The 22,223-nt window shown below is 37.4% G+C and overlaps 1 protein-coding gene and 2 pseudogenes across 1 annotated transcript; all 3 read left to right on the forward strand.

The window, feature by feature from the left end:
- The first annotated feature begins 6,309 nt into the window (after positions 1-6,309).
- LOC146889672 (olfactory receptor 2A1/2A42-like) lies at positions 6,310-7,251 on the forward strand (annotated as a pseudogene).
- Positions 7,252-19,160: 11,909 nt separating this feature from the next.
- Positions 19,161-20,096, forward strand: LOC146889673 (olfactory receptor 2A1/2A42-like). Its single transcript, XM_085683555.2, has one exon. The coding sequence runs from the start codon at positions 19,161-19,163 to the stop codon at positions 20,094-20,096; it is 936 nt and encodes a 311-aa protein (XP_085539681.2).
- A 352-nt stretch (positions 20,097-20,448) lies between these two features.
- Positions 20,449-21,501, forward strand: LOC146889674 (large ribosomal subunit protein uL30 pseudogene; annotated as a pseudogene).
- The last annotated feature ends 722 nt before the right edge of the window (positions 21,502-22,223 follow it).

A 22,223-nucleotide genomic window follows, 5' to 3' on the forward strand; every position in this document is an offset into this window, starting at 1 on the left:
TGGAGCTGGAGCAGTGAGCATGGCTCACAAACATACCTCTGCCATGTTTGACAGGGCAGAGCCAACAGGCAGAGCTCTGGAAGTGGTACTAGCCATGCCCACTTATCATTTTTTCAAAAAGGCAATTCTGGTCAAAAAAGGATTACAGATAAACAATAAAGACAGATTCAGACAATAAATAAACCTCCAAATGAGTCACAAAGTGCTTTAAAATGTTCATAGGCTTGGGAAGAGAGGAAAAAAGATATGAGTATAGACCATTACAGATTAAAGGAGTAAAGATAATGAAGTAAATATTAAAAAGCAATAAAGTAAAATAATCCACGTAATGATGGAAAATACACAAGGAGTCTGGATTATGAATATTATTTGTTTTCTTTGAATTTTTTGGCTACAAAGAGACATTTGAATCTGGGGCATGCTAAGTTGAATGAACATGTGTATTTTAAATGTTTCTTAACTTCAAAATTTGAATGTAATGATATGTTACTTTGAAAAGGAGGTTCTGCTTTTGTTTCCACTGAGGATGGAAACCTATGGATTCCTTCTAGACTAATGTAATTTAGTGGAACAAGACCCTCTGAAAGTTCTCTGGGAACCCCCAAAATACTTCATTCAACAAACAGCAGAAAGCAGTTTGGGGAAAACTAAGCCCAAATTTCTGAAGTAATTTACAAATGTTTGTTTCCATTGAAAGGAGGCTGATTATAAATGGTCACAGTCAATATCTTTCTTTTAAAATCGGGAGATATGATATAGAGATGAATACTTTGCGTTGGTATGAACTTTGGTCTATTGGTACAAATTTAAGGTAAATTTTGTGTACATGTATTTCTGCTCTTGTTTAAGGCATTATGCTCCTTCAGTTCATTTAAAAATATAATATACAATTTAAAATTACAGATTAATAATCACATAATAGTCAAACTTGCAGTCATGTTAAGTGTTCTAGTTAATCAGAGATATATTTCAGTTAGATAATCTTCAACACTTCAAAGACCTACATAAAATGGCATTAAAAATGTTTTAAGAACTTAGACTTCTCTCAATAGTGTGAAGAGAGAACTACTTCTGGCAGCACCAATTACTTCAGAGAGATTGATAGGCATTGAAGAAACCCATTATGAAGTTTGCCTTCAATGTCACAAAGATAGTCATTTGGGCAAGAAATTGCTATTGCCTGGACTGCTTGATGCTATGTTGTATGGGCTAGACAAGTAGGACTCACAGAAAAGTGACTGGTGAACTTTGCAAAAGATTATATGGTCCTTCTAGATTCATGCTTCACAGAAGAAATTTCCAGACATTCTTCAGGACACAGAAAAAAAACAACTGATAAAATTTGCCATTACAAGGCAGAACAAATCTTCAAATTTTCTGCTTCAATGAAAAGTCTGCCCAATATTATGGACCTATAGTCTCAAGATGGATGCCCCATTGTTACAGAAGTACTTTGGGTGACTGTCCAGGCAGCAAGACGTGTCTGTCAATTTTAGAGTTTTGAAAGTTGCTTGCAAAGCACTTCCTGTTTACTTGGGTAAAATTATATCCTTATTCAGTATTTGATGGAGTTGAAACAAATAGTTATAGTTATAATTTTCTTTAGTGATGATAAATCACAAATTATATATGAAGCTTTAGACTCAAAAAATATGATAACTGTAATTCTTGCTTGACACCTGTTTTGATATATGTAATTTTACTATGTTAAAGCTAAAACCTTCCTTTTTATTTAGACATAAAAGGGGAGATGATGTGGGATTCTTCTCCATATGGTGTGAATATGTTTTATTACCTTTGATTAATAATGAAACTGATTTGGCCTATAGAAGGACAGAATATCACCAGGGTGGAAGAGGTTTATAGAAAGAGTAAGCAGAGTCAAAGAGATGCCATGTAGCTGCTGAAGGAAAAGGGTACCAGAATCTTACTGGGAGGCCACTATCTCATGGCAATACACAGATTAACAGAAATAGGATAATTTAAGATGTAAGACCTATCTAGGAATACACGTAAACTATAACCCAACAGTACTGTAATTAATATAGTTCCTGTGTGATTATTCAGGTTGAGCATCTGGAAAACTAACCACTGTCTTCTTTTATGCAAAGGTGGAAAATATGTGAGGATCTCCCTATGGGTTTATGTTTTAACCCCAGAAGATCAGTATCACAATGTAATAAACCTACTAGGTTAGAAAGTTCACTATGGTGTCAACTACAGTTAATATTTCTCCAATACCCAATATCCTAAAACATAAATAAAACTCAAAATGCTTCTGGCAATGTGTATCTCCATCTTCCTGGCAGAGACATAGCTAATAAAGAAACCACTTTGTAATGGTTCTTCTTCCAAAGATAGAACAGTCTCAGAAGTAGATCAATAAGAACGTCCCAGTAATGACCTACATTTGTTGTTCATGCCTTCGAAGGTACTGCCTTAAATAAGATTCCCCAAATTCTCTTTGGAATACTTCCCCCCAGCTTGAACTCTCCAATCCTTCTTATATCTTTTGAAACAGCTTTTAAACACCATCCACATAGAGTGCAACTTGCAATCAGATGAGTTTTAGAGGTCATTATTTTTCTTGTGCTTCAGCCCAGGGCACCCAATATCAATCAAAGCAGGTTGACTTGAAGACTGGAAGCCAGCAGCTCCTCCAGTGGTCCAGTTTCCTGGAAGGCTTACCAGATTCCATGGAAACTGGGGACAATGCTCTTCTGGAAATTATGAGATCAAATAATGAGAAGTACTTAGGGATTCTAAAGAGAATTGTAGTCTCAGAGGTACAATTGGTGGTTTTGTTTCTTAATTGTGTTCTTGGGACACGAACAGAAATAGAAAAACACAGTTGCTTTGTTGTTTCTTTCAGCAGAGGTAGGCACGCAGGATATTTCATGGCATAGCTCTTCCTGTGCCATCTCAAGGGCTGTTAAGTAGACTGGACCCTGAGAGAATACCATCTCCTTTCCTGAGGATATGACTGCATTTCAGTCAAAGAGGTTACTGCAGTTCCATAGGAGATCTGGGAAGACAGGATTTGTACTAACTTCTATCTGCTTCCTGTTGAAATGCTTGTGGTTAATGTTCAGATAAGAAGGTTGCCTGTGTTCACTCCCTAAATCCTCCCAAATTGGGGGAAAATTCCAGGCTTTGGTTTGCTCTTCCTTTGTTTTACCACTCTTTATTAATTAGAAAGAGAATTTGATCTCGCTATGGATGCTAAATTTAGATGCTCAATATTCACAGTTTTTATGTGAGCAATTACTACATTGTAAATTTGAACAAAATATGTAAAGTGATTTTTCTGACTTAACAAAAATTATAATAGAAAAATAGAATGTTAAAAAAATGATGCTCCATTTCAGAAAAATTAATATATACTGGTTATTTCATAAAGGTTGCATTTAATCCTTGTCACCCCTGCCAAATTACATGCTAAGCTTACAAAAATGTATTTATTCCAATGGGATATGAGTACAAACTAATTCCAAGTCTATGTCTTACACATATCTCTCTGTGTACATAGGTTTAAGAATGTACTTAGATGTCTAAAATACACTGAACAAATATATACATGCTAGATTTTATGTAGCCTGCAGCAAATGCTTTCGGGGTGGTATGGAAAGAAAGGAACATATGTGTCTCTGATCATGTGGCAAAGTGAGAGAAGAAAGAAATGTCAAAAAACTTGAAGTTTCTGCTTAGAGGGTTTGAATGTTTAAAACCTTCATATGAATCTCTTTATCCTGAAGTTAATTTTGCAATGAAATCATTGCAATACTGTTCCGTCAACCTGCTCTACTTTGTGTTCCTATAGTATTTGGAGCATAAGATACCACTCCATAGACTCATCGTAAGATGGCCTGACAAAGTCTCTATAATGGTGTGAGAAAGAAAACTAATTCGTTTTCAGTTCTTTCTCATTGCCTACAAGGCTTCTTTTGGAGCTAAATAGCTGACAAACAACAGGGAGTCATATTACACCTACTGTCTGGGCCGTGTGCTACTGCACAGGAGAGACAGATGTTCATCAAACTTTGAGCTTTGCTTCTCTAAATATGGAGAGTTTAAATGTTAAATCTCGGTTGATACAGAAAACAAATTCATCTTTCTGACTTAGATATTTACTCTAGAATGGTAAAGTCATAGGATGATTTTGACTGGATAAATGTTCTAAATTTTGAAACCACACATTTGTAGATTTATGTACATCATAATGCCTTAAGCTTACATTTGCAACTGAAATATGTATCAGTGCAAAATCCTTGCAGACATCTTCACAATTAGCTTCCATTGCTTGTTTTTTTACTATTATTAGATATGTCAAATATCTATCAAATAAAAATAAAAGAGGAATAAATATTAAATTCAACTGTTTGACACATTGCAAACTCTTTCATAGATCTTACCAAATCTTAGAGATCTTACTTTAACTTAGATCACAAGAAATAATTTAGCAAGGCTGAAGGATTTATTTCCTATAGAAAGAAAAGGCTGATTTAGCATAATTGCTAGAGACTATATCTTTAAAGAAAGTGGATCGAAAAAGAAGACAAAAGTTAGTTGCTTGTTCTTTTCAATGTATTTGTAATTCAACAAATGTCTGGGATACAAAATAAACAAATATTTTAAGATGGAAGCAATAGTGCTAACACGCTAATAATACATCTGACCTTTCCATCTTTCAATGTCTGTGACTTTAAAATAGTTCAATATTTTTCTATGCCCTATGCATTTAATAATTAAATTTTGACAGTCTTTCACCCTAAAATTTTTAATACTAGCCTAATTTTCAACACCCTGTCATGCATGGAACTTTGAAATTTATATATTATTTAGAATACTTTCAGTCAATGTAAATTGGCTGTGTATCAATAATGCTTCTATGAAGGTAGGGACAGCATGTGTTTTCATTTATAAGGGAACTATTTCATTGCAAGGTATGGCATAAAGGGTTATATTGGTCTGGAGTGTGACCCTTCCTTTCTAGAATCTAACTTTGGAAATTTTTCTTCAGGAAACTGGTTTCATGCTCCATCAAAGTACAAGTGCATAAAGTCATATTATCTAAATATTCTTTATTTAAAATTCAAGATGTAACTGTAATACAAACAGTTAATCATATCTTCCATCTTTGTATTTTCACCTTTTCAAGAAAAGAGGTTTATGCCCAATGGCTATAAATAACATGAAATGACAGCTGGAAGAACTCATCAGGAATCCTTCCAGGTAAGGTGATCAATGAACAGTCACCCACCCATCCACGTGGAGTGCAGACATTTATCCTAGCTCTTCCTGGTTCCCGGATCCCCCAATCCTGACAGTCATTTTGCATGAACTTCCAAATGTTGCCTCACAGACATGGTAACTACACTCCACATCCCTATCCTCCCCTTTTTTTTTAATCCTTTTTCCAGACAGGTATTTCATGAAAGTAACTCCATTTGAGATCACAGATTGATTCAGTTCTCCAGCCATGCTTCTGGGAGATTACATCCAAAACTGTAATAACCTTTCAGTGACCCATATGAGAATTATCAAACACGGATTGTGCTCATTTGTCAAAACTGTGATACACGTTTTAGATGCATATATACATACATGTGTATGTATGTATGTGTGCATGTGTGTATGTGTGTTTGCTATAGACAAATAAATATATAGGTATATATAATTTCATATAGGACTATGATTCGATTTTCTTTTAACAACTTTGTCCTCACTAACATTGCAAGTGTGTGCATGAGTTAAACTTCAGTTTCTAGTCACTAAGGCATCCAATTATACTTTCCCATAAAAAACAGCCTCTATATTCTAGTTACACTTTAATTTAAAGACTTATAAATAACTATTTAAAATTTACAACAGCAATCTGATTTCTGCCAATGTAATCTACATTCTCTATTATTTTTTCCTGACACTAGTCTCCTAAAAGTTCCAGTATACTCTTATGACCCAGTAACTCACTAGCAAAGTGGAAAACATGAGACTCAGAAGCTTTTGTTCGTGATACATTTGTACATACAGGCATGGTAGATCTTAATCGTTGCAGGGCCAAGGTTCTAGGTCAGTACCTGCTGCAATATTTCCCTTCTGTAAACTGAATAACAGTGAAGCTTAAGAAGATGGACAGACAACTTAACGATTTGATAAGTAATACTTTATTAATTAATTTACTTGAATAAGTTTCTAAGAGTATTATTTAAATGTATTCCACACCAAAAATACTAATGAAATTAAAATATAAAACAGATGTTTTAATATGATTGCATCCCCTAGTACTCTCTATCTCTCTTTCATAGAGAAATGGAAGAAAATCAGACAATGGTCACAGAGTTCATCCTGTTGGGATTCTGTCTTGGTTCAAGAATTCACCTAGTACTTTTTGGATTGTTCTCGCTTTGCTACACCTTTACACTGTTGGGGAATGGGGTTATCTTTGGATTAATTTACCTAGAATTCAGGCTGCACACTCCTATGTACTTCTTCCTTGCTAATCTGGCCTTGGTTGACATCGCCTATGCCTGTAACACAGTGCCACAGACACTAGTCAACCTATTGGATCCAGACAAGCCAATCTCCTTTGCAAGGTGCATGACACAGACTTGTCTCTTCATGGCATTTGGTAGCACAGAATGTCTTCTTCTTGTGGTGATGTCCCATGACCGGTACGTGGCCGTCTGTTACCCCCTACACTACACTGTCATCATGAACTGGAGAGTGTGTACCATCCTGGCTGCTGTTTGCTGGATATTTAGCTTCCTCCTGGCTCTTGTCCATTTAGTCCTCATCCTGAGACTGCCCTTCTGTGGACCTCATGAGATCAATCACTTCTTCTGTGAAACTCTGTCTGTCCTCAAACTGGCCTGTGCTGATACAACACTAAACAAAATCATTATTTTCACTGCTTCTGTATTTATTTTAGTGGGGCCAATATGCTTTGTACTGGTTTCCTACACGCGAATTCTGATGGCCATTCTGAGGATCCAGTCAAAGGGGGGTTCAAGAAAGGCTTTCTCCACCTGCTCTTCCCACCTCTGTGTGCTTGGGCTCTACTTTGGCAGCGCCATCATCATGTATGTGGCCCCCAAGTCCCAGCACCCCGAAGATCAGTAGAAGATTCTTTTCCTGTTTTACAGTTTTTTCAACCCCATGCTGAACCCCCTGATCTACAGTCTGAGGAACGCAGATGTCAAGGGTGCTCTCAGGAGGGCACTGGGCAAAGAAACACATTCCCAGTTAGTGTGATGTTTGAACCACAAGCTGCAGTAGTTTGCTCCAATATTAGTTTCCAATTGTTAACTAAATACAGAAACATCCAAATTGTCATTTTTCATCCACATTGTACCTGGTGTTAAGAGCACATCATCGATCTGCAGGTGCAGGAAAAAAGATAAAAAGTTGCATTCTTGAAACAAGGTTTTATCAGACATAACTAATTTCCTATTGAATTCGTGTGGAATTATATAATGTTATTATATAAAAATAATTGTGGTGGTGGTAGTAGAATAATGATAAGTATTATTATTTTGTTGTTATATTATAATTCATTTTCCAGGTCCAAAAAGTTACATGCCATTAAACCTTGAAGGTAATTAAATATCTTCATTAACTTCACAAAATTTAGAAGCAAAACAAGCTAATCCCAAAGAAAATCCATCACACACTGGTCCATTCTGTAACTGCACTTGCTTAGTTCGGGAAACACTTGATAATATGCAGTTATTTGTGCTTTGTGAGACCACAAAATTTCATATCAAAATTATTGAGTCATATTAGGATCTTAACTTGTTTGCCGAGTGAAGGAGAATTAAAAATAAAAAAGAACAATAGGAGGAAAGGAGGGACATGTTTTTTTTTAAAAACCATAGACAGTGAAGTCACTGAAGCTTCATTTATACATTGGGGATTTGACTGGATCATCAGTAGCTAGTGAAAAGGTAAATGTGAGCACTGTCTTTTTAAATAAGCTGAAAGTGGGAATCAGATTAAACTGTTTGGGTAATGCAATATTCCTCTACAGCTGCACAATGATGGATGTGATTTACATCTGTTGCAGACTTTTCTATGCATGGTTTCCCAGCATTTTCCCATAAGTTCTCCTAATTCTATTAGTCCAGATGCTGGCCACTGTCCTACAAGACCATCTCACCCTCCATGAGGAATTTTGTGGAATAGAGTTAGTACCTAGCTGACTCTGCAGTTCAGTTAAAAACTAGAGACTAGCACCAGTCACCATATATTTAATGTAGCTTCTCAATGAGTTATCTATGAAATCTTTTAGTGTATATGAACATGTATTCTCCTGTCTACTTGTGTTTACTCCTAAATACACATATATATGCATGTGTCATGTATGCACATGTGTGCATGTTTGTGTGTGTGTACATTTGTGTGGGGTGTGTGTGTGTGTGTGTGTGTGTGTGTGTGTGTGTGTGTGTGTAGGCCAGCGATTAACTCTGCATATCATCCTCTAATGATCTCCTCTTCAGTTTTTGATACAGAGTCAAAACCTGATGCTTGCTGTATTGACTAGCTATCCAGCCAGGCCAAAGAATCCACTCTACCTCTTCAGGATTGGGGTTACCTGTGTGTGCTTTCATAACTGGTTTTTTGTGGGTACTGAGGATCTGAACTCAAGTGTTCATGCTTATGTTACAAGCACTTAACAAACAGAGCCATATCTCTAGTTAGTTGTTGAAATTCTTTTTCAGATTGTTTTGAGATATAATGTACTCTCTCTCGTTTCTCCATTCTTTCTAAATGCTACCATGAGGGCAAATATTGGAAGTATTTTTTAAAAAATAAAAGTGTTTTTCATTTGGATATTTAGGCTGTATCAAAGAATAGAATATGGTTATTTTCCCATTCTTGTGTTCACATATTCAACATTCTACCACTGTACTGGATATGAGGACATTCCCCACAAACCAAGCAACCACTTCTCCAGGGAAGCCCAGCTGTATGTCCTCCATCTGAACTCTAACAACTATCTCACACTAGATAGTACCAGATCTCTTGAATCAATGGCTCTTCTCACAAGACTACACCACTTTAGTTGGATGTGACAAGCTCCAGTTATGACATCTGTTTCTGATTGATTGGGTATAATTTAGGATTCCATTTTCATATCCACTACAGCCTCAGGAGTTGCTCAAAGTTATTTGGATTGTATCTCCTTTGGGAAAACATGACCCACATTAAATGTAAAAGGGCTGAGTGATGGAGCTTTGTGTTGATAGTTATTGCCAGGCACATTGTAGGGAGGAGTGCTTTAACATCAACAGCTGAGAAAAATAAACCCTATCAAAAGCGCCGCCTCTTTTACTCCCAGGATCTATGCATTCCAAATAAACGAGTGACATTTGAAAGTGAAATTGGTCAGGACACACAGTTCAGACTGCACCAACACTCCCCACCCAGGACACTTCTGTTAAGCTGCCCTGAAGATTCGCCCTCCCACATCTTAGTTGTTCCTCCCACTCTAGGAAAGGCTCCTTTGCAAATTTCTCTGATGATGGTTTCTTTGAGTACTGATCACACCCTCCTGATTTAGTTAGGATCTATAATTATTACTTTCAGCTACTTCTAGAAGTGCTTTAAACATAAGAGTTTTGAATGTCCATTAAAACCAAATAGTGTTAGGACATCAATATTTCTATTTCAATTAATACTGACTGCACTGTTGGCTTTATCCATTTCTATACCTATGTAACGTTCTTATTGCTCAAAATAGTAAATACTTATCAAGAAATTTTGTAGCTATTTCTCTCAAATTGAAATTGAATTATTTCCTCCTGGAATGGGTGCCCTTTTGACTTAAGAAGTAAATTATTGACTAAACTCAGGAAGAAAACGACTCACAAGTCTCAAGATGGTTCTGAAATTTTGAAGATACATAACACCCCTCTCCAGAGTTGCACAGTAGCATCTACTGGTACAGAGTGAGACTTGTTGTCCGGCCACACTGCCTGCAAGTCAAGTAGGCAATTTCAGAAAGGCAGCTGTCACTGTGTCCTCACCCACTGTCGAGGTGAGCTCCTCAGAGGTGAGGCTGCCCTTTAGTCATCTAAACTCTATTAAGAAACCCTCCAAAATTCTCTGGTCCATTAAGCTAGGCTTGGGTGGGTCTGTTTTCTTGGTCTGTCATCTGTGCCCTGTCTGGAAAAATGGATGTTTGGTTACATCTCCCAGGGAAAGCCAACACAGGATAAATGCTATCTCAGTTTACTTTCAAGGGAACATAGACAATCTGAGAGACAGTGATAGCTATTGGTGCTGTGTCCTACAGTATGCTTTTTAAAATTTCGTTTTTGTTGTATTCCCAAATGGGAAACTTAATTAGTATTCTCTAATATTTCAGGTTTATATCCTCTAATATCTGTTAATCATATCAAAATGTTTTCTTTTTTTTAAATATTTATTTATTTATCATGTATACAATATTCTGTCTACGTGCAGGCCTGAAGAGGGCACCAGATCTCATTACAGATGGTTGTGAGCCACCATATGGTTGCTGGGAATTGAACTCAGGACCTCCAGAAAAGTAGGCAATGCTCTTAACCGCTGAGCCACCTCTCCAGCCCACTCAAAATGTTTTCTAAAAGACCCAGTTCACACATATTTTTCAGCCCACTTCTCCATAAAGGCAATTTTCTTATTTATGTGTGTTTGAAAATATTAGAAACATTAATAAACAGATTGGTTTCAATTAAACTTTGTCTCCTTGCTATCCTAAGCTCCATATGTTTATGTTTTTATGTGTTTATGTTTCACAGTGACAGCTTGTTGAATCACAGATTTTCTAAACTTGTTATACAGGAAAAAAAAGTTGTGATTTTCATGCATATTTCCCAAACTTGTATTTGTTTGCCATTATGAAGTTGAGTGTTGTCCTTGACCAAACTCAAATGTTTAGTCTCTTTTCCTAGATTGTTGTTTGTTTGTTTCTTGTTTCTTTTTTGGTTTTTTTTTTTTTTTTGAGACATGAAGTCTCTGTGTAACAGCCTTCGGTATCCTAGAGCTCCATCTGTAGACCAGGATGGTCATAAAATCATAGAGATCCACCTGTCTCTGATTTCCAAGTGCTTGGATTAATGGTGTGTGTCACCAATGCCGGGCTCTAGAATGACTCTTTATGACTGGTTGTTTATTGGTGAGTATTCCTTATTGTGATCATAGGAGTTTTATTAATAACAGTTGCAATCTCCTGGATACAAAAAGAAGATAAAACATTTATGGAATATCTTCTAGGCACAGGGATCTTTCATATAAGTAATGATTGTCTGACTTCTCTAAAAGCAGTGGGTTTTGTTCTCATCATGGATATATACTCATGATAGACGCGGCCATGACCTGCAATTGTGATGTGGGATTCCCCTCTGTATGCTATGAATGTGTTTTATTACCATTGGTTAATAAAGAAGCTATTTTGGCCTGTGGAAGGACATAATATAGTCGGGATAGAAGAGATATAGAGAGAGAGTAGGCAAAGTGAAGAGATAGCATGTAATTGCTGAAGAAGAAGGATGCCAAAACACTTACCGATAGGCCACATCCTCGTGGCAATACACAGATTAATAGAAACAGGTTAATTTAAGATGCAAGCGTTAACTAGGAATACATGTAAGCTATTAGCCAGTGTTGTAATTAATAGTTTCTCTGTGATTATTCAGGTCTGGGTGACTGGGAAACAAATAATCTTACTCTGTTTACAAAATGGGGCACACCCTCTGGGGTAAGGATGCACATAAGACCTAAAAATGTTTAAAAATAAAAGGGCTTCTAGACCCCCCCCCCAAAAAAAAGGAGACAATTGAAACTGGTTGGTAGTCACATTTTTTCAGTTAGATTCTGTTTCTGGAGGTGAGCAGAGGCGTGGCTTCTTTGAGAGAAGGCTTCTTGATTCAACATTAGCAGGAAAAGCTGTTCAGCTTCTTTAATGAAGGTGTCCTGGTTCGTGCTGGCAACACTAACTCTGGCTCTTTGGGGAGGTCCTGCACTTAAACAGGGATTGTGAGCAGAGTGCTACTAGTTGCTTAATGATGTCATAGACCCGTTGAATCCCTGGAGCTGGGGTGGTGAGTATGGCTTACTGAAGCATTGAATATACCTCTGCCATGTTTCACAGGGCAGAGCCAACAGGCAGGGCTCTGGAGTTGGTGCTACCCATGCCCACTTATTTCTTTTAAAAAATGTGTTTCTGGCCAAAATTTGATTACAGATACACAATAAAAACAGATTCAGACAATAAATAAATAAACACCTGAATGGGTCACACAGTGTTTAAAAAATGTTCAAAGGATTGAGAAGAGAGGAAAAAAAGAATATAAGAGTATAGACCATCACAGATTAAAGGAGTAAAGATAATGAAATAAATATTAAAAAGCAATAAAGTAGAAACCCTTGTAATGACAGAAAATACACAGGGAGACTGGATTATGAGTATTATTGTGTTTTCTTTAAATTTTTTTGACTGAAGAGAGACACTTGTGTAACATGAAGGGCCGACTTGTTGGGGTTTCTGTCCTGCCCAGTTCCCCCAGCTGTTTAGTCCCAAAGTAAAATCACACAAAGAACTCCGTAAGTTATAAAGCTGATTGGCCCTTTAGCTCAGGCTTCTTATTAACTAATTCTTACATCTTACGGTAACCCATAATTCTTGTCTATGTTAGCCATGTGGCTTGGTACCTTTTTCAGTTGTCAGCTCAAATGTTGCTTCTTTGGTGATCTGGGCAGGAGTGGCGAGGGACCTTCCTTCTTCCCAGAATTCTCCTGTTCTTATTGCATCACCTCTACTTTCTGTCTGGTTTTCCCACCTATACTTCCTGCCTGGCCAATCAGCATTAATTTAAAATATGATTGACAGATTACAGACAATTCTCTCACACCATTTACCCCTCTTTTTTTTTAACAAAGGAAAATATCCATAGTCCATTTTTTTGGGGAATGTGGGCGTAGTTTTCCAGGCTACTTCCTGCTGATTGGGGGCACTGATAATCTTATGGGGACCTAAAGAAAATTTAGAGTTATAATCAAGTCCTGACTGGAGTATCCTGGGAGTCTTGATCATCTCAGGCAGCAGTCTTGAATCTATTCTGGATGCAGAACTCTGTAATCTGGACCATTTGTTCCTACCAGAGATTTCTCAGGTGGTCTTCCTTTATCAAACCTGATTTTTCTTAACCTAGAATGAATCCACAGCTTCTCATTTTCTGTGGAAACAAAAGCAAAATCTCTTCTCCAAAGTAACATACCTTTTGACTTCAGTTTTGAAGCCAAGGTATTTTCAAAATACCTATCTTGGATTAGTTCAGTAGCATTTATAAACAAAAGTCTTTTAGCAGCTGTTGCTCCTTCCTCAGCATTCAAACAATTCAAAGAGAGCATAATAGCATACACTACCAAGATTCTCTGTGTATTTTCCATCTTTATATGGCTTTATTTTAACCCCTATTTTGCTTATTTTTACTTTTTGAAACAGGTTCTAGGTATATCTTTGTCTTAGAATAACTCTGTAGACTAGGCTGTCCTTGAACTCATAGTGCTCCACCTGTCTCTGCCTCCCCAGTGCTGGGATTAAAGTTGTATGCTACAACACCTTGAACTCAGAGATCTGTCTGTCTCTGCCTCCCAGGCATTGGGATTAAAGGTGTGTACTACCACACCTTGAAGTCACAGAGGTCAATGTACCTCTGCTTCCCAAGTGTTGGGATTAAAGGTGTATGCCACCACATCCAATTACTGTCTTTCTTTTTTTTTCTTTAAGAACTTAACTTTTAGCATGCATATATTTAAACACACTGTAAACCATTTAGAGTTTTTTTTTCTTTGAATCTCTCTTTACTGTATATCTATCTTTTTCTGACTGCATGAGTCTTTAAGGAGAGGATTAAAGCCATGGCTTTCTGGGGGTTGCAAAGCTAAATGAACATGTATATTTGATTTCAAATGTATCTTGACTTCACAATTTGAATCTAAGATTAAGTTACTTTGGAAAAGAGGTTCTACATTTGTTTCCACAGAGGATGGGAACCTGTGGATTCCTTTTAGACTAATGTGGTTTGATGGAACAATACCCCCTGAAAGGCCTCCAGGAACCCCAAAAGTACTTCATCCAACAAACAACAGGAAGCAGTTTGAAGAAAACTAAGCTCAAATTCCCAAAGTGATTGTTTATAAATGTTTCTTTCCATTGAAAGATGGTTGATTATAAATGGTCACAGTCAATGACTTTCTAAAAAAAATTGGGGAGATATGATATAGAGATGAATACTTTGCATTGGTATGGACTTTAGTCTATTGATACAAATTTAAGGTCAATTTTGTGTATATGTATTTTGCTCTTGTTTAAGGCATTATGTTTATACAGCTCATTTAAAATATAATATATAATTTAAAATTACAGATTAATAGTCACTTATAGTCAAACTTGTAAACATGTTAAATTTTCTAGATACACAAAGATATATTTCAGTTAGATTTCAACACTTCAAAGACCTACAGAATATGTTTTAAGAACTTAGATTTTTCTAACAGTGAGACATGTCTGCTTCTAACAGCACCAATTACATTAAAGATGTTGATGGATATTGAAGAAACCCATTATGAAATTTGCCTTCAGTGTGACAAGGATAGTCATTTGGGCAAAAAAAAACTGCTCTTGCCTGGACTGCTTAAAGCTATGTTGTATGGACTGTACATGTAGGACCCACAGAAAAGTGACTGCTGAACTTTACAAAAGACAAGATGGTCTTTCTAGATTCCTTCTTCACAGAAGAAACTGTCAGACATTCTGCAGGACACAGAAGAAAGCAACTGATGAAATTTGCCATTACAAGGCAGAATAGATATTCAAATTTCCTACTTCAGAAAAAAGTCTGTCAGATATTATGAACCTATAGGCTGAAGATAGATGCCTGGACAGTCACCCAAAGTACTTCTGTAACATTGGGGCATCTATCATTCAATTCTAGAGTTTTGAAAGTTGCTTACAATGCATTTCCTGTTTACTTAGGTAATATTATATCCCTCTTCAATCTTTGATAGGGTATAAGAATAGATAGTTATAGTTCCTTAATTATGACAAAAGATAAAGTAAATATATATTCTAACTGCAATTCTTGCTTGATATTTGCTTTGTTATATATAATTTTACTATGTTAAAGCTAAAACCTTCCTTTTTATTTAGACATAAAAGGGGAGATGATATGGGATTCTCCTCCATATGGTATGAATATGTTCTATTACCATTGGTTAACAATGAAGCTGATTTGACCTATGGAAAGACAGAATATCACCAGAGTGGAAGAGGTATATAGAAAGAGTAAGCAGAGTCAAAGAGATGCCATGTAGCTGCTGAGGGAAAAGGATACCAGAATCTTACTGGGAGGCCACTATCTCATGGCAGTACACAGATTAATAGAAATAGGTTAATTTAAGATGTAAGGCCTATCTAGGAATACATGTAAACTATAACCCAACAGTACTGTAATTAATACAGTTTCTGTGTGATTATTCAGGTTTTGCAGCGGGAAACTAACAACTGCCTTCTTTTACACAAAGGTGGAAAATATGTGAGGATCTCCCAATGGGTTTATGTTTTAACCCCAGAAGATCAGTATCACAACGTAATAAACCTATTGTGTTAGAAAGTCTGCTATTGTATCAACTACGATTATTTCCATGTGTGCTTCAGCCCAGGGCACCCAAATGCCAGCCAAAGCCAGTTGACTTGAAGACTGGAAGCCAGCAGCTCCTCCAGGGGTCCAGTTTCCTGGCAGGTTTACCAGATTCCATGGAAACTGGGGACAATGCTATTCTGGAAATTATGAGATCAAATAATGAGAAACACTTAGGGACTCTAAAGAGAATTGTAGTCTCAGAGGTATGCCCGGTCGTTTTGTTTCCTAATTGTATGCTGAGGTAAAGAACAAAAATAGAAAACACAATTTCCATTGTTGCTGCTTTCAGCAGAGGAAGGCACGCAGGATATTTCATGGCATAGCTCTTCCTGTGCCCCATCAAGGGCTGCTAACTAGGTTGGACCCTGAGGGAATACCATCTCCTTTCCTGAGGATATGACAGCATTTCAGTCAGAGAGGTTTCTGCAGCTCCACAGAAGATCTGAGGAGACAGGATTTGTGCTAACTTCTAGCTGCTTCCTGTTGAAATTTTTGGGTTTAATGTTCAGATAAAAGGGTTGCCTGGGTTCACTCCCTTAATCCTCCCAGACTGGTTAAAGCTACTAGGATTTGGTTTGCTCTCTCTTTGTTATTACCGCTCTTTATTAATCAGGTTGATTTAACATTAAACTTTAAAATATGGAATTTTAAAAACATGTATCATTTTAATTATTTTCAGTCGACATAAGTTCACTTTGTATCAGTAATGCTTCTACGACGGGAGGGACAGCGTCTGCTTTCATTTGTAAGGGAACTATTTCTTCGCAAAGTGTGGTATTAAAGAGGTTGGATTGGTCTAGAGTATTTTCCCTGCTTTCTAGAATCTAGTTTTGGAAATTTTCTTCAGAAAAACTGTTTCCATGCTCCATCAATGTGCAAGTACATAAAGCATGAGCCATTATATCTAAATATTCTTTATTTCAAATTGAAGATATAACTGTAATACAAGCAGAAAATTTTGCTAATCTGATGTTCCTTTTTGTATAGTCACCTGCTCAAGAAAAGGGATTTGTACCCAAGGACTGTAAACAACATGAAATGACAGCCAGAAGAGCTCCTCAGAAATCCTTACAGGTGAGGTGATAGATGGCCAGTCACGCACACATCCACATGGTGTGCAGACATCTCGAAATCTAGTTTCCTTTTTTCCTGGTTTCCCTTGTTCCTGTCTCCTGAAGGTCATTTTGTACCAACTTCCAAATGTTTCCTTATAAACATGGTGTCTACACTCCACATCTGTATCCTCCCTTCTTTTTTACCTTTTTTTCCAGATAGGTATTTTATGATAGCAACTGCATTTGAGCTTGCTGGTTGTTCAAATCTTCCAGTCATGCCTCTGGGAGATTACATCCAAAAATTGTAATGACATTTTTACTTCTAGGTCATTATTCTCATTAGTTACATGTACATTTTACAATTGTTTCTTTAAGAACCCAATTCTGTCTCCCATGCCAATTCCTCAGTAAACACTTCTTAATATATCCCTTGCTACATATAACTGTTAAAATGGGGACTAACCAAACTACATGGCATCCCTATTAACCAAACTTTGAGTTATCCCTAACACTGATCATTGGTAAAGTCGCTAAGCTTCACTATGTGTTGTCTGAGCAATGGAATTGACAAATTTCTCACCAGGAACCACATTGTGCTTCACAAAGCTTAGTGAGGAAATCATGGTCCAAAATCAAAATCAAAAAGGTTTTTGTAAACTATTTATCCCTAATTAGTCCATTCAGATTTCTGTAAAGTGACTAGCCACAATATCAATTTGGCAATACTTTTTGAATTTCCTACTTACAGAGAATGATAATCCTTGATTCTGAGGTCATCTTGTTCTTTTCTCCTGTCCATTTAAATAACAAATTACTTAATTTGAGGCTTATGGAATACAGATCTGGAATGTTCAGTGTCTATTCCTTTAACTCCATTCAACTGAATACTGATTGCCATCATTGCTAGGTGTAGAAAAAAAATCATAAAGTGAATTAGTAATTTTCTCAGTGACTCAGTTACCCAATTATCAAACTTAATTTCATGTTTTACATATGGTATTCATTATCAATAGAAAGGATTGAGTTAAAATAAAATGAGTAGGACAGGCAGAATGGACTTAGCAGGTAAAGGATCCTGTGGCTAAGTCTATCAACCCAAGTTCATTTCCCTGGAACTCACATGATGAAAGGAGAGAGTTGGCTTCTGGAGGTTGTCTTTTGACCTCTGCACACGGACATGGTAAGAATAGATTAATAAAATGCAACCATTTTGTAAGTCTAAAAAAGAATAAGTTAAATGTCCTTCTGCCTTATTTTCATTTTAGACTATTTTTGTTCTGATGAAACCAAGAAAGGGAATCAAAGCAGACAGTGTATTTGGAAAACCCCAAATCATGAGCACCCTTCAAATCTCCAGGAGTTTATAAGAACACAGATCTGAATTAGTTCATTGTCTAGTCCTGTAACTCCATTCAACTGAATACTAACTGCCCTACTTTCTATGTGTAGAGAAGTAAAAAAATAGGTATAGTGCATTCATAACTCAGTTACCAAATTATCAAACATTGATTTGTGTTCATTTATCAAAACAATGATGCACCTTTTACATAAATTTATATAACAATAGAATATATGTTTTAGGCAAATAAAAACGGTCATATATAATTTCATATAGGACTATAGTTAGATTTTGTTTCTCCTACCAACTTCCTCCACACTAACACTGCAAGGGTGTGCATGTCCTAAGCTTCAGCTTCTACTCCTTAAGGAATCAAATTATTCTTGCCCATCAAAAACAGCCTCTATTCTCCAGTTACAATTTAAATTTTGTAAATAACTATTTAAAAATTTGTAACAGCAATCTGATTTCTACCAATGCAACCTAGAGTTTCTATTTTTCCTGACGCTATCCTAAAAGTTTCAGTACTCTTTTAAATAGCAAGGGGGCACACATAAGACTCTGAAGATCTCTATTTCATGATACACTTGTACATAAAAGTTTGGTAGGTTTTATAGAGGGTTTTGGGTTTTGAGTTGTGTTTTGGTTTTGGGTTCTTTGTTTGTTTGGTTTTTGGTTTTTCAAGACAGTTTCTCTGCATTACAGCTCTGGCTATCCTGGAACTCACTTTGTAGACCAGGCTGCCCTCAAACTAACAGTGATCCTCCTGTCTCTGCCTCCCAAGTGCTGGAATTAAAGGCCTGCACCACCATTGCATAGTTAGTGCCAATGGTTCTAGGCCAATAACTTCTGACTTATTTCCCTTCTAAAAACTGAACAACAACAGAGAAACTTGAGCAGATGGACATACAATTTAACTGTTTTTTAAGTGATATTTTATTAATTAGTTTGCACGAATGAGTTTCTAAGAGTATATTTTAAAAGTATTCCACACCAAAAATACTGATGAAAATAAAAATAAGACAGATGTTTTAATATGTTTGCATCTCCTAGTACTCTCTCTCTCTCCTTCATAGAGACATGGAAGAAAATCAGACAATGGTCACCGAGTTCATCCTGCTCGGATTCTGTCTTGGTCCAAGAATTCATCTAGTCCTTTTTCTACTTTTCTCTCTCTTCTATATGGTCACCCTGTTGGGGAATGGGACCATCCTTGGAATAATTTGCCTGAACTCCAGACTCCACACTCCTATGTACTTCTTCCTTTCCCACCTGGCCGTTGTCGATATGGCCTATGCCTGCAGCACAGTGCCCCAGACACTGGTGAACCTCTTGGATGAGACGAAGCCCATCTCCTTTGTTGGATGCGTAACACAGACCTTTCTCTTCTTGGCTTTTGCACACACAGAATGTCTCCTCCTTGTGGTGATGTCCTATGACAGGTTTGTGGCCATCTGCCACCCCTTACACTACACTGTCATCATGAACTGGAGAGTGTGTACCATCCTGGTTGCTGCTTCCTGGATATTGAGCTTCCTCCTGGCTCTGGTCCATTTAGTCCTCATTCTGAGACTGCCCTTCTGTGGACCCCATGAAATCAATCACTTCTTCTGTGAAATCCTGTCTGTCCTCAAGCTGGCCTGTGCTGACACAACGCTCAACAAAGTTGTCATCTTTGCAGCCTGTGTGTTCATAGTGGTGGGGCCCCTGTGTTTTGTACTAGTCTCCTACACACGCATCCTGTTGGCCATCCTGAGGATCCAGTCAGGGGAGGGCCGCAGAAAAGCCTTCTCCACCTGTTCCTCCCACCTCTGTGTGGTTGGGCTCTTTTTTGGGAGTGCCATCATCATGTACATGGCCCCCAAATCTCAGCACCCCGAGGAGCAACAGAAGATCCTTTTCCTGTTTTACAGTTTTTTCAATCCCATGCTGAACCCCCTCATCTACAGCCTGAGGAATGCTGAGGTCAAGGGAGCTCTCAGGAGGACTCTGTGCAAAGAAAGTCATATCCATTAGTGTGATACTTGAACTACAAGTCTCAGTAGTTTCCTCTAATCTTGGTCCCCAATTATGTCCTAAATCCAGAAAGGCTCACTACTGCCTTTCTGTCTGTGTCTAGTAATATAAGACCACATACTTTCTATTAATTTGTAGGAAAAATACTAGATTGGGTGCATTTGTTGACTTTCTATGAAATGAGGTTTTATCAGATATAGTTATTTTGATTTTTAGTTGAATTTATTGACCATAAAATTAAACAATACTTTGTTTTCTGGATCCCCAAAATAGAACAAATTATATCAAAATTCTAACTACATAGCCTCAGAAATTATACATGCCATAATAAAAACAAAACAAGCTACATTCAATGCCAGTGATCCTAAAGTCCCATGTAGAGCTCCCACAGTTATACTTACCGTGTCCAAGAATTACTTAGAAGTTGCTTCAAAACCCACAGATACTGAAAAATCTTTAATACTGTTTATAGATTTGGTAATCCTGGTTCATCAAAAATTAAAAAAAGGGACAAGCAGAAGCATTGTCTGAATAAGCTGAAAGTGGAAACCAGATTTAAAACAAGTAGTTTGCTCTTTTATTCCGCCTGGAACCAGGGAGGCTGTGTCGAAGAAGAAAAAGGTTCCTGCCGCACCCGGAACCCTGAAGAAAAAGAAGGTTCCTGCTGTGCCAGAAATCCTGAAGAAAAAGCGAAGGAATTTCGCAGAGTTGAAGGTGAAGCGTCTTCGGAAGAAGATTGCCCTGAAGTCTCTGCAAAGGGCCCAGAGGAAGCTCATCTATAAAAAGGCCAAGTACTATCACAAGGAGTCCAGGCAGATGTACCGGACGGAGATTCGCATGGCTAGGATGGCAAGGAAAGCTGGGAACTTCTACGTGCCCGCAGAACCAGAGCTGGCGTTCGTCATCAGAATCCGAGGTATCAATGGTGTAAGCCCAAAGGTGCGCAAGGTGTTGCAGCTTCTTCGTCTTCGGCAGATCTTCAACGGCACCTTTGTTAAGCTCAACAAGGCTTCAATTAACATGCTGAGGATTGTGGAACCGTACATTGCGTGGGGGTACCCCAATCTGAAGCCAGTAAATAAGCTCATCTACAAACGCGGCTGTGGCAAAATTCATAAGAAGAGAATTGCCTTGACAGATAATTCCTTGATTGCTCGATCTCTTGGTAAATACGGCATCATCTGCATGGAGGATCTAATTCATGAGATCTATACAGTTGGAAAATGCTTCAAGGAAGCGAATAACTTCCTGAGGCCCTTCAAATTATCTTCTCCACGAGGTGGAATGAAGAAAAAAACAACTCATTTTGTGGAAGGTGGAGATGCTGGCAACAGGGAAGACCAGATAAACAGGCTTATTAGACAGATGAACTAAGGTATTGCCCGTGGTATTTTTGTAATCTGGTCAGTTAATAAACAGTCACAGCTTGGCAAAAAAAAAAAAAAAAAAAAAAAAAGTAGTTTGAGGACTCAATAAAATAATGACCTATGATTTATACATGTGCACAGACTCTCTCCATATGTATCTTCCCAGCATCTATCCATCAGCATTTCTACAGTCCAGATGCATATCACTGCCCTCCTATGGAATTTCTCAGCCCTGGTAGTAAGCGTTACAGGGTGGTGCCAGAATCTATCTGGCTCTGCAACCTGGTAATGGGTTGAGTTTTGCTGATTTGATCTAGTTAACCAATGCCTGGAGACTAGAGATCTGTCCCCAGAAATTTCAAATGTATTCTCAATGAGTCTCCTCTAACTCATTTCTCTCCTGTCTTGAAACAGAATAGACATTTGTATCCAGAGTCTTTCCCTAAGTCACCATGTTGGCAAATGTCTGATGTGTTCAAAAAAAACTATGTGCTCTTTATTCAATGGTTAATCAAAACTTCCCCCGCTCTTAATAAAGGTGTATAAATGAAGACATGCAAGGTTTGTCACTTACTAAGTATAAAACACTACACATTGATAGAACTTCACATGGATCATTTCTTTTAGGCATCATAAAAATCCCACAAAGAAGATTCTGTCATCATTTTTTTTCTTGGATGTGTGTATTCCATGTAGCAGCACAGACTGGGTTCTGCCTTAGAGAGTCTTACTCCCAGATCCTCTCTACTTAACTACACAT

The sequence above is a fragment of the Myodes glareolus genome, chromosome 25, assembly GCF_982192425.1.
Source record: "Myodes glareolus chromosome 25, mMyoGla1.1, whole genome shotgun sequence".
Classification (NCBI taxonomy): domain Eukaryota; kingdom Metazoa; phylum Chordata; class Mammalia; order Rodentia; family Cricetidae; genus Myodes; species Myodes glareolus.